The sequence below is a fragment of the Salmo salar genome, chromosome 15 (assembly GCF_965601325.2).
Source record: "Salmo salar chromosome 15, fSalSal1, whole genome shotgun sequence".
Classification (NCBI taxonomy): Eukaryota; Metazoa; Chordata; class Actinopteri; order Salmoniformes; family Salmonidae; genus Salmo; species Salmo salar.
The window spans coordinates 97,459,183-97,472,917 of record NC_138305.1 but is presented as its reverse complement, the minus strand read 5'-3'; the positions used below and the strand labels follow the sequence as shown (position 1 = coordinate 97,472,917).

At 39.8% G+C, this 13,735-nt stretch overlaps 1 protein-coding gene across 10 annotated transcripts in view; it reads left to right on the top strand.

Annotated features, from left to right (window-relative positions):
- Positions 1-13,735, top strand: part of hoxc4ab (homeobox protein HoxC4ab) — a 103,897-nt gene that overhangs the window by 70,473 nt on the left and 19,689 nt on the right. For 7 of the 10 annotated variants that reach the window (XR_006759070.2, XM_045695193.2, XM_045695191.2 and 4 more), the window contains one exon: positions 663-710. The exons of 1 other annotated variant lie outside the window; for it this stretch is intronic. Coding sequence is in view for 2 of the 9 variants with exons in the window: in XM_045695198.2 (XP_045551154.2) it covers positions 4,460-4,901; positions 5,594-5,961 (810 nt within the window). In the remaining 7 variants the exon portion in view is untranslated. 10 annotated transcript variants of the gene reach the window in all.

The following is a 13,735-nucleotide window of genomic DNA, read 5'->3' as shown; positions in this document are numbered from 1 at the left end:
GGTGAATAGAAATACTTTAGAAAAAACAGATCCACACCACATTGGGTGAGGTGGGATGAAGGAGAGTGTTTTGAAGTTGAGGTTTAGAAAAAATATAAAAAAGATATGCGAAGAAAAATATATAAAAAGATATATACAGGGACACGACAAGACGAGGACAAAAGACGTCTGACTGCTACGCCATCTTGGATTGTACCAGACTGAATTGAATAAAAAAATCTAATAGGGTCCCCAAATTCAAGGGCATGAACATTGTTCCTTAATGGGGAAAGTTAAATGTGGTTTGTATTTTCAAAATACATTTGGAATTTCAGGGAAAAGAGTGATGTCGTTAGAAATGGGGGATTTGTGTCGTATGACTTGATGTTTGTCAATTGATTTTCGATGACAAATTAACAAGTATTTAGCTAATTTATCAGATAATTCTCTAATAACGATCATTTTGTGGTTTATGAAATTCGAAAATACTGCAGGCTATCCTGGCCCTCCATTACCAATACCGTATGTGGTTTTTCATGGCATCATAGGCTATTCTATTTTAGAGCTTTTATTAAAACCATTCCGAATAATTTGGGGTGGGAATAATATATACTTTTAAGCATTTTAACTTTATTGGTTTTCCCACTGATCATCTAATTTGATATATTTTTTACATTTTGCAGACAACAATCGAGGACCGAGGCGGAATGAAGGGGAGCATTTATGTATCAGTAAGTTGTTTATTATTTTGTACACAAATAGGCTACTTGCCCTGTCCTTTCCCGTGCGCACAGCCAACACAGAGGGCAGTGTTCCCTGATAATGGCTATGAAGCTATTTGCTCTCATAATAAGAAGTTGGTTTCACCGAAGCCTAGACCTGTGCACACAAATTCCATTGTGCAATGAGTTTATTATTAAACATTGCATTTTACTCAGTTTGGCCTCACCATGCACACTGTGGTTAATTTATTCTAATATTCTGAAAGATATCTATTCAAAAACTCTATTGGGCTCCCGAGTGGCGCAGCGAGTGGCGCAACTGGTTCGCACAATTGGCCCAGCGTCATCCGGGTTTGGACAGGGTAGGCCGTCATTGTAAATAATAGTTTGTTCTTAATTAACTGACTTGTCTGGTTAAATAAATAAAAATAAAAACCACCATTCAGTGAAAGAACAACGAATCTTTTCTCATCCTAACATCAATATTGTAGCCTACAGATATGTGTTGCATTCATATCGTGTGTTACAGATATGCATAGCCTATGCGTGTGAAAGAGAACATGCTGAAAGGTTTTCATGTAACAGAAAAGCAAATGTTAACCATTTTTTTCCATGAACAAATGGAACATCAAATGAGTTCGCCTAAGGCCCTCGTTTTTCTGTAGTTCTACATTATAACTAGATATTGAACGAGGTGAGAGATCTGAAAGCCATTTGTGGGGAGAAATTATTTATTTATTTTCGCCCATCAATAATCCTTGGCAGTGAACTATTGGAAGTAGTCAAACGCGAGGGTTGAAACGCAGGTCAGGCTGTCTAAGGAATATTAAAATGCGTCCACAACACTGGAGATGGGGTGAGAGGGGAGCTGGGGGCGTGCACGGGGCCTGTGAAGGCTTGGGCGGGTGGGAGGGTGTGTGCAAAAATTATAATAATATGCGGAGATTTGCAGATGCTAACGTAAGATGAGAACGAAAGTGTCCTTTACATTTTGAGTATGTTTTCTTCTTCTCTGGTCTCATGGTTACAAGGTAGCTGACGTCTTGTGTAGGCCTACCTACACCTTTTCGATTATTTTCTATTCTATTCTAGGTATACCATTTTATCAAGTTACGTAAACATGTTATTGTTTTGATTACTTAAAAATAAAACATTGTATTGGATTCTATTTCAAGACTCTATATATTAAATATATTCACGATTTCAGTAACCTATGTTTGCCCCTCTGGATTATTGAAACATGTCACACTCCCACCATGCAAGATATAACATTTTTCATCTCAGTCTTCTCATTAACTTCTAGAGTGGCAGGAAGAGAGGTTACGGAGCGGTCAGTATGGTAATGGCGAGGCAGGCGAGCACAAGAAATCGTTGGGGACAAAATAAACGTATATTTCATCTGTGCTGTCACGCGGTCGCTCGCTTTTTACCCGAAGTGCACGTGTTTTGCCTGAATAATCATAGTTTAGAGAAGTTACCTCAAAGGCAGGGTTTTGATTGAATCTGATAGAGAAAAACATATTAGGCAGGAGACTCTATTCGTGTGTGTGTGCTTGTACGTGTACGTGTGTGAGAGCGATAGAGGAGAGAGAGAGAGAGGTTTTCACCTAACCGAATTCTTCCAGTTGGAGCTCTTCTTCTCAGGCTGCAATGGAAAAGACTCATTAGTTGTCTATATGTACCCTGTAGAACCGAATTTGTGTTAATAGATAACAATCGCAAGTACGTCTCTACAGGAATACATGGGCTACTGAAATCCCACGTATGTCAAGATAATCGCCTGGTCAACCCTCGCCTCTATCCAGTAGGTTATAGCTGCATGCAGTGTTAGCTGGAATAATAGGGCACGAATAAGTCTGTGTGCAGCATACACAGCATACACAGTATCTGTTCAACCTCCACATAAGTAGCCTAGGCATTGTCAGGACGTCCATAGGTCTATATTGGGTACAGTAGGCTATCTGGAAGCAAAGGGCTACTACGAGTAGTCGGCCCGTACCAGTAAACATGTTAAAAACCAGCCATCGTTTAAAGCGGACTGATTTACTGCGTTTTATAGCCCTATAAAACGCCTCAAACATCGCTGCCAAAAGTAATTGAAATGGCGGGCGCGGTCTACACATAAACAAACCATAAACATCTTCCCTGTTATGTCATTTTCACCTGCTCATATAAAACGTATTATAACCCGTGTTAATATAATCGTATTATAATCCATCCCTAGTATGTACTAGGCCCTGCATGTATAATATATTTATTTTATTTCAATATTGAATATGATCATTATTAACTCCATTGACTCACAAAGGTCCCATTGATTATGTAGGTCTACTGTCCTGTGGTTTGTGGTGTCGTGCATAATTGAAGGCATGGAATGACAGCCACTGACAAACTTAGCCAGCAGTTAATGACAGTATAATAGTACCTGTAACGCGTCTGTGGCAACGGATAGTTTACCAGACATCATTGACAGCTTATCTGCAATGATTTACTGTGCCGAACACAACAGTGGATAGAGTTTGTAATGGACTTACTCCCCCATCTAGGTCTAACATCAAATGAATAACCGTACACGTGCACTTAGACAACCACTAGTTTTGATGGAGATAAACTTACGATTGGACAAAACGGCCCTACGAGTCCTTTCATGGCACGTAAAGTTGTTTTCATCAACATTGCAGCCTTATAAAGATTTGTATTCAAATGCATACGTCTCTAAACATGAAGAGAGAGACAGAGACCTCAATGCAATATCCAATAATGACAGTGATATAAACATTAGAGATATACCATCGTTAAAGAATATTTGCCTTCCCTTGTGTCCATTGCACAAGATAGCAAAGTAGGCCTATTTGACAACTATGAATGCATTTGAAAAGTATTAGTTCATTTGAAAAGTATTAATGCATTTGACAAGTATTAATGCATTTGAAAAGTATTTGGAATGCTATGTTTGAAAAGTCTTTCAGAATATTTACGAAGTAAAGTATTGCCACAGTTTTGAAAGTTCTCAAATGCAAAGCAAAATACTTATTGTGTGGTTACTTCACTGATACGGTGCCCATTTGGTGTCCACATTCTTCTCATATGAGCCAAGCTCAATATGAGCCAAGCTAGTTTAAAAAAAAATGCATAATTCGAACTGCTATGTGAAAGCGAATTTTACGCTTGTTTTTAAAAAAAAATCGATTTAGGATTTGGCCAACATTTCGTGTTGGATTATTTTATATTTGAGAAGGCAGCATCAGAATATTCTTAGAGTGGGCCACAGGCCAACTTTCTGTGATTTAGGCAGGCCTAGTCATTCTACTGTCTTATTGGTTATTATTATTACTATTAACAGGCTATTTCTACCTCTGAAAAAATGATTATAATAATAGAACAATAACGACACTGTGTAATTCACATAAGAAGTGTTTGTGTTGCAATTTTTGCTGCAATATCAATGGCCTTGGTAACACAACAAGGGAGTGGGAGAGAGAGAGAGAAATTAAAATTGAATTGAAGGAGAGAGAAATTGAATTGAATTTAGAGAGAGAGAGAGAGAGAGAGAGAGAGAGAGAGATTACGCACACAATGGCGACCGAAGGTATGTTTCAAAACCTTTGGTTCCTTATCCGGGGACTAGCTCTGACTCTGCCATTGGGCCGTGGGGTCACGTGGTAAAACTAACTTTACAGGGCTGCTCGCAAGTAGGAGGGCTATATGGAGCAGAAAAACGACAAAGCTAGAAAAATAAATTTCCACTGCAGAAATTAATGATCATGAGCTCGTATTTGATGGACTCTACCTACATTGATCCGAAATTTCCTCCATGCGAGGAATATTCACAAAACAGCTACATCCCCGAGCACAGCCCCGAATATTACAGCCGCGCCAGGAACCCTGGCTCTGGCTACCAGCATCACCATCAGGAGTTATACCCTCCGCGGGCGAGCTACCAAGAGCGCCAATATAATTGTGCAAGCATCCCTGAACCTGACACGCAAAGGGGACATGGACTACCCCATTCTGCGCACCTGCTTGCAGGGAAAGGGCAGCCAGCCTCATGTGAGACCCCACAGTTACCCATGTCCCCCTCCACTCCACCAGCTGCATCCTCCGCCTGCAACCAAGCTACACCGGAGCACCCAAACAGCTCAGCCTCCTCCAAGCAGCCCGTGGTATACCCATGGATGAAGAAAATTCACGTCAGCACCGGTAGGCAACTTGTCTGTGATGGTCTGTTCTCTCTCTCTGCACTCTCCTACTCCTTTCTCTTCCTTTCCCTCCCTTTATCAGTGCCTCTTGACTCCCATCTCCATCCCAGCCCCTGCTAAGATAGGGGAGAAGCCTTTGAAATGGCACAATTGAGTCGGATTTACGACTCGGCGTCGGTAATTACACCCGCCATAAATTTTATAGCAGAGGTATACTCTGGGCAGCCGTATCACCATGTGGCTTCTGCTGTTATGTATGTGCGGGATGGAGAGAAGATGGGGAGAGAAGAACAGAAAAAAGACTGCGATTTGGAATCTTGCATTAATAATTTAGTGCATACTTGGATATGAGTGTCCCCTCATTATGGAGAAATAGACAAGTTCTTAACTTCCCATTTCTATGATTTCTAATACCATAACTAGCATATCTAGCCATTCCTTCTGCCCTGCCCATCATATGTCTCAGTTGAGGACACTATTGTTTACCCTTCCCTCTTTCCCTCCTTCCCTCCTTCCCTCCTTCCCTCCTTGTCTTTCTTTCTTTCTTTCTTTCTTTCTTTCTTTCTTTCTTTCTTTCTTTCTTTCTTTCTTTCTTTCTTTCTTTCTTTCTTTCTCTCTTCTCTCTCTCTCTCTCTCTCTCTCTCTCTCTCTCTCTCTCTCTCTCTCTCTCTCTTTTCTTCTCCCCCTTTACAGCGAACCCGAATTACAATGGACCGGATTCCAAGCGGTCTAGGACAGCTTACACTCGACAGCAGGTCTTAGAATTGGAGAAGGAATTCCACTATAATCGCTATTTAACTCGGCGGAGGCGCATCGAGATAGCCCATACCTTGGTTCTCTCCGAACGACAAATCAAGATTTGGTTTCAGAACCGCAGGATGAAGTGGAAAAAAGACCATAGGCTTCCTAACACCAAAGTGAGATCCTCCACCACGGGCATATCCTCCGGGTCCAACACAACCTCATCAGCCGGCGTTGTCGCCAGTTCCTCGGCCACTGGTAGCATTACTCCCGATGAACTGTCCGGAGTAGAGGATGGCGAGGATATTACAAGGTTATAAGGCGAAGAGAAAACCACTTCAAGAAGGGGGATAGAGAATGACTAATTATTTATAGTATATTATATATTTTGTTTTCGTAGGTATTTGTGCGGTTTCATTTAAATCCAAAGTTATATAAAATGCATGTTATATAGCATGGATTTATACGAATACTGATGGGTTATTTTTACGTGACACAGGGTTTAAGTTATTTAATGCTGGATCAAGATGATGCTTTTTTATCAGAAAAATGTTTTGAATGAAGGAAAATAATGTACATTTTATCTAAATGTTATTGTGAGCCATTTGTTTGCCCTACGGCCCAAGTTGAAATGCACAATCTATTTATTTCAAGCTCAACACTGGAAGAATATCATTATTAGGCAATCATAGTTATTTTTGGTAAAAATGCTGGAACGTACCGATGGAACATTGATCTTGAACGCATATGTTTAGGATTATAACAAGGTGAATTAGCTCCTTGCTTTCAAAGACAGGATTTTTAATTACAATCTAGTTTGTGCTGTGTTTAGCAGATTATTGTGAAATGCAATACACAGAGTTTAGTGTATTTGTGATAATCATATTGGTCAATAAAACAGTGAGTGTACTAGTTTTATGCACGTATGGGTCGATTCATTCATGGCCAACAGAGTGCCTATTGTTTTGGTGACTGTGGCTATTGATGTGGTGGCCGTTATATAAAAATAGTATAGTCACAATTTACCAAGTTCTTTATTGATGGTTCAGCCTAACAATGCATTATTTGTTTGGCAATGTTTAGTTTTAAATTGTTTAGCCTATGCAAAACATGATACTGACGATTTCAAATGTTCCTTTAGAATCGTTCTCGAGGTAGGCACGCGTATACAGATCCACCGTTCATATTCCCCCCTAATCCAATAATAATCCATAATTCTACTCCAAATAAAGGGTTATAGCCTGGCTGCATGCATCATATTATCCTCCATGTAGCTCATTAGTCTCAAGGACATTCAATTAACTTGGCAAGCCATTCAACCAGGCCCTCAACCATGCCACCTCAGATTATAGTGACTGGCTGGAGCCCTGCTTCCTGCTCATTACTGAACATATAGCTCTGCACATACCTTTCGGAAATCAATTTCATATTGCCAAAATATGACAGATAATCAGTTGTGTTGATGGTATATGGGTTCCTATTTATTTATTGTTTTGCCCCAATTGCAGGTTGATTCTGGAAGGTCTAAGGCCTTGAAGGACTATATCGTGGACTATACATGAGAATATAGCCTCCAAAATATTGTATTCGGATTATATCTACCAGCAAGACCTGTTGGCTCTTAAAAATATGCATCCAGATGATGAAGATGACCTTGTATAAAACAATAGTTTGGATAATAGTGTTTTATATGCATGCACGTAGGCCTTCTCAATATGCAATCATTTGGACCCTATATACAATGGAATGTTAGTTGTAAGTTTGAGATGTTTACCAAATTGTCATTCGTATAATAGTCTATGTTTGTTGCGCCCTGATACCTCCCCCGTCAAAGTGAAGAATATGCTTTTAAAAAGTGGCGCTTGAGGCAACGTCATCGTCACCTCTGCTCTTGGTAAGTATAGCCTATACTGCTCAAGCATCGTGGGGGGGGGGTTCTATAGGCCTATGGCAATGTTGTGGACGTGTTGTCACCATGCAACTGTAATAATACATAGCATAGTCATATTGCGCCTTTGATCTTATGTAGGCCCTAGCCACGAAACAGGACGTCCAATTAACAGTTCTCCTAAACGAATTTCATTGTTTTTCTTATTCTGCTCAAAATGTTGTGCAAAAACATGCAATGTTTGAAAAGAGCGCAATAGTTTGATAGATTATTTAAACTGTGTGACTTGAATAGAAATGTTAAAACGGCTTGCTAGGTGGGGGGGCAAAGAGCACAAAGGGGAGAGGTATTCTAAACCATCAATCTTAGCGCCGCAGAGTAAAGAATTATTTGGGCCTGAATATATTAATTTGGCAACAGCCTCTCTCAGAAATAAACCCAAATCGCTAACTAGTAATTTTACGAAATAAAACTATCAGGGCCAAAAAGGAAACTTAACACCGTGACTTAGACATGACTTTGGAATGGCAGTTGGAACGCCTGTAAATCCCTAAAACATGCAGAATTCCGGTAGCCTTTATATAGCTGCCTGGACAATTGATATAAATGAATGTGTAGCTTCACCAAAGTCTCACCATCCCTCCAATCTCTTTCTAGATCCTGTCGCCTCCATGTAGCGAGGCTGAAAAGGTACTTTACTGAAGTTTGGGATCAACCGCGAGAAGGCCGAGTTCAGTCGGAGGGCACATTTTCTGTCCCATTAGGTCCGTTTCAGCCGGGATGGCCGACCTTTGCAACCCCCGGTGATCTGACTGGGTCTCTATACTTGTACCTTCTGTGTGTGCCCTGGTAGGTCGTCCCCGGTCCTTGCGTGGCCTCGTCAGGGCTCTGGACTTTCTTTGTGTGTTTTTCTACTTGAGGGGCCGGTAGAAAGGCACCTCTGAATGTGTTGCTCTTTTGTTGCTCTCAGTGGTGACCCGAGAGTGCGGTGAACTGTCGGTCACTTCTCTTCCATTGTGCGCCCTGTAGGACCTAGACCCTTTGTAGGACATCCTACAAATTTGAGGGACTTCCAAGCGGTTACTTCGGAGCTTATGATCCGTCTGCATGTGAGTGTTACTCATGTCGAATGCATTATTACCTTTTTATATCAGAATTATGTACATAACAAAAATAGTTTTGATGTCCATAGCTTCAATGTAATCTCGCGAGTACATGTTCGAGGATAGTAATTGAATTTCAATAGGATTAAATGATGGATTAGTAAACCTACACCTATGTATATATGCACTTTCCGGCGTAGTATAGGCTTAAACCTACCTACATTTACCATTTCAAATGCAATTCTGTTCCTGGACATGCCTTTGATTCTTACAATAACATAACCAGTTCTTAAATAAATAAAAACACATTTTTTAACATATATATATTTTTTATCCATATGCGGTTGCTATCATTTGTAGGCATATTGTGTATTTTATTACAAACTTTTGTACCTCATGTAGCAAAAACCTATCTTTGCAGTTGATTGAAGGTGAGTTTCTGATCCATGGTCAAAGTGGGCCTACGAATATCTTGACTTAATTCTCTCTCACCATATGTCAGCATCAGAGATGCTCATTGGACATGCTGCCGGGAGTCTCCATGCAATATATTACATGGCAGGTGTGTTTCATAGAACTGTATTAGGAAGTCTTCCCCTCTTACAGTTTGAACATTTGACTTTCTCTCAGATTCATCTCCATATAGACATTTATGACTATGATATGTTACAGTATGTATTTGTGTAGGTAACAGACTACATAGTGACTCGTAATCACTATATTAGTGAGGCGGCAGGTAGCCTAGTGGTTAGAGCGTTGGACTAGTAACCGAAAGGTTGCAAGATCGAATCCCCGAGCTGACAAGTTAAACATCTGTGTTCTGTCCCTGAACAAGGCAGGTAACCACTGGCCGTCATTGAAAATACGAATTTGTTCTTAACTGACTTGCCTAGTTAAATAAAGGTAAAATATATATTATGAACTGTATTTAGAGGATTGACATTCAAATGGACTTTTTAGAATTATGAAACACAAAATAGTGTTTTTTCCGAATAGAATGAACCATATTTAGATAATGCTTTGAATTGCTCCCAACGAGATATTAAACCTACTGCAGTCTATATGGCACAAATAATGTGTTTAGCATATGGGCCTACAAAATGTTTCTGTAAGCAATTAACACAAAATATCACGCGATATTTTATAGGATGCATACCACATTTTATAGGATTTTATATAATTTGGCTTTCGGTGCACTTTTATGAAACCCTGTAGAAGCTGTAGAACCCCTGTAGAAGCTGTAGAACCGCTGTAGAAGCTGTAGAACCCCTGTAGAACCTGTAGAACCCCTGTAGAACCTGTAGAAACTCATTTCCAGTTAACTTACTTTTCAATGGCCTGTAGTATTCGTACAACCCTTTCAAGCTAACATTCAACTATTTTTCTTTATCTGTGTATCGCATATTGGAGTTCTTACACGTATAGGCCTATTCGTTATTAAAAAAAATGAATAGTGTAGCCTAAACTTGGACCTCTGTAGATTGTGTATAGCTCACGAATTTAAAGCTAAACCTAGCTACATCTTGCATCCGGAATTTGACATTAAGGGCAGGGATATACGGTTACAAGTTCCTCTGAGGGGCTTCTTCTGAGCATGCAGTCAACGGCATTTATTTAGCCACCTCGCCACTGACCTCATGGCCTGAAGATGCCTGGAAGTTACAGTAGGTGACGACGTTTATTTTCACGATGTCCAATATTATTTTAGTAAACACAATCAGCATAAAACACGTTATTGTTTAACTTCTGACTATAATTGAATTGAGTCATTGTACTTTGTGACACAATGCGAAAAGACACGGTCAATTGAAAGAAAATATTATTGATACTGCACAGCAATGATGGAGAAAGTGTTTTTAACAGACATTCTCTCGGGACTTAGAAATGCAAGCTGTCCCATCATACACCAGCTGCAACCTAATGTCTACTCAACTTGATTTGAAAACTTGATAACGAGTTTCAGCTTTCTATCAAATCTACATTTGAATGTGATTACTAAGAAAACTAATTTGAACGTAGAAAATGTAAATAATTATGTGGGTTTACATTTAAAGGAATTACGCACTAGCTCAAATGAAATGTTTTATTTACTTTGTAACTAGCTCCAGGCTAAGATCCGTCTTTTCAGAAATTGTTTACGTTCGTTTATTATTTATTTGTTTAATTGTCTAACTTCATGTCATGTATTTCAATTGGTGTGATTAATTCCCCAAAAGTAAATAAAGAATACGTTACATTTATACAAATGTAGCCTATAGTGATATTGATTTCTTAAATATAATGATTTGATAACATTACTGCAAAAGATAAGCCATTGTGAATCTTGTCTCTTCAAAGTATTTAGAGAATATTTAGAATTTTTCTCTCCATGTGATTCCAGGAAATACAGGCGAACATTCCACTCTAGAAGGTTGATTTATGGCAGGCCTTTGGCAAGGCATTCTCTCTCTCTCTCTCTCTCTCTCTCTCTCTCGGCTGACAGAAAAACGAAAACAAACTTGTATTAAATAGTTAAAAGAAGTAGAAAGCATGTAACGAAGTCACATTCATCCATAAATCCCCCAAATAAATCAACAGTTGTAATGATCATTGTGGTGATAACTCATCTGTGCCTATTTTGAGATTTATGTTAGTAATGGATTATGGTTATAGCAACATTTCCTCGTCTTAGATGAGTGTCTTGTAAGACAAAAGGGCCATGTCCAGAGTATTGTGATAGGGGTGAGCTAGTCTGTTTAAATGGCAGCCATGGCAGCTGCATAAAGGCGCTGAGTTGAAACAGGGTTCACGTCACCATGTTCCAGGGATAGGGGGAGTAGGGCTGCTCACTCTCACGTTGACCAGAGGAGAGGAGGACGCGTCATAAATCCGTAAATCTACTCTCGCGTCTGTCGGTTCTCCACCACAGGAGCAGATGTGTCTGTCCTGTGTGCTTCTGCAATATTATAAACATTATAAGCACTTGAAGCTGACAATAGGTTGCCAAAATGTTATTTATTTTCCATCATGGGATTATTCATAATTTAGGTAATTATAGGCCTACTGCAATTACTTATAAAGCATTGATAAACATTAGTGTAGCATAATATAACATTTACCTACGTTTCAGCCCCTGGTAACAGGCAAGTGTCAGAGTATTGAGCTATATGAAGAACCCTTTTTGGTTTCCATGTAGAACCCTTTCCATAGATGGTTCTACATGGAACCCAAATGGGTTCTTTCTACCTGGAACCAAAAGAAGTTATCCCATGGAGACAGCCGAAGAACCCTTTGGGAACTATTTTTTCTAGAGTGTAGGACATTAAAGTCAGTGGATGGACTGAATAAACTGGGCTTTCTGAATTATAAAGGGAGAGTGATTAGTTACAATAGCAAGAGAGCTACTGGTAACTTCGTGTCCTCACTAGTAAGCCCAACAGAGATTTAATTAATATGATTTGATTAAATAGATATCTCTGGACAATGTAACAGATTTGGCACGGGTCCTCAGATCCTCAAAAGGTTCTACAGCTGCACCATCGAGAGCATCCTGACTGGTTGCATCACTGCCTGGTATGGCAACTGCTTGGCCTCCGACCGCAAGGCACTACAGGCGGTGTCAGAGGAAGGCCCTAAAAATGGTCAAAGACTCCAGCCACCCTAGTCATAGTCTGTTCTCTCTGCTATTGCTTGGCAAGCGGTACCGGAGCGCCAAGTCTAGGTCCAAGAGACTTCTAAACAGCTTCTACCCCCTAGCCATAAGACTCCTGAACATCTAGTCAAATGGCTACCCAGACTATTTGCATTGCCCCCCCCCCCCCCCCCCTCTTTACACCACTGCTACTCTCTGTTGCCATCTATGCATAGTCACTTTAATAACTCTACCTACATGAACATATTACCTCAACTAACCGGTGCCCCCGGTGCTCCCTGGTGCCCCGCACATTGACTCTGTATCTGTAAACCACTATCAGGGGCGAAAATCTGATATCAACTTTGGAGGGGACAATTTCATGAAATTTTCTCAAGAGCAATTCCTGAGAGGGACACCAAAAGTAGTGCTGTAACACATAGCCTACATTGTAATATGGTAAATGTATATTGAGGAACCAAAGAAATAAGGTGTTTGCCGTACTCCTAACTACCGGTACCCAAAACTACACAACTAATCACAACAGCAATACCATTGCCTTTAACAAATCTTAGTTCAGTCACCAGTTTAAGTTGAGAGTGGGGGTATCCATGGCATTTTCCAATTATGTTCCTATTTTACAAGTCAAAAAAATTGAGAACCTTTCATAATGTTGCCAAACAAAGACTCAACAAACTTACCTGAGACTCCCTGTCTCTGCCAGTCTGTCCCTGCATATCTGTCCCCAACTCTGCTGTCTGTGTGCCATCTGTTGCCTGCTCTGCCTAATGACATCATTGTGAAACATTTCCATTAGAATTTAATTTCTTTCTTATGAACATTTTATCAACTAGTCTTTGAGATATTAGGCTACTAGGGTTCTTACTTTGCGTTTTGGTGTACTGAAAAATACTCTGATGTCCGTCTTTTATTTTTCTGCCATTTTTCTACCTGGCTGGCTGGCTGGCTGGCTACACACACAGTGTGTAGGTTATTTACAGTAGGAGATGGGCTTCTATCATCTTCAATCATTCTATTTGGGCTTAGATCTAAAAGGTAGCTAGCAAATGTGAAATGGATTAAAATGACAAGAGTTGACAGCTGTATGAGTTCACCATTTACACAACATATGCTGCAACCTTTTGTAATTTTAATAGTTTGTTTCATATTGGCTGGCTTCCAACAATAGCTGAATTTGCAAAGCTAGCGAGCACCAATTCAGTTTCAGTGGTGTTTGCTATAATCTTTGCTACCCGGGTTAAATAAAGGTGAAATTAAATAAATAAATAAAAGTTCACTTGCGACAATTTAGCTTTTGCAACGAGACCATTAAATATATTTAAGACAATGGTAGAAGAGAGTGTAGTTCTATTCAGTTTGGATTTCAGTTTATCGCTAACCTTATCACAGGGACTTTGAAGCACTAACTTACATCATCTGCATGCTGATTCCATCTTTGACGACGCCACATAAATGGAATAGGTACTAGCTAG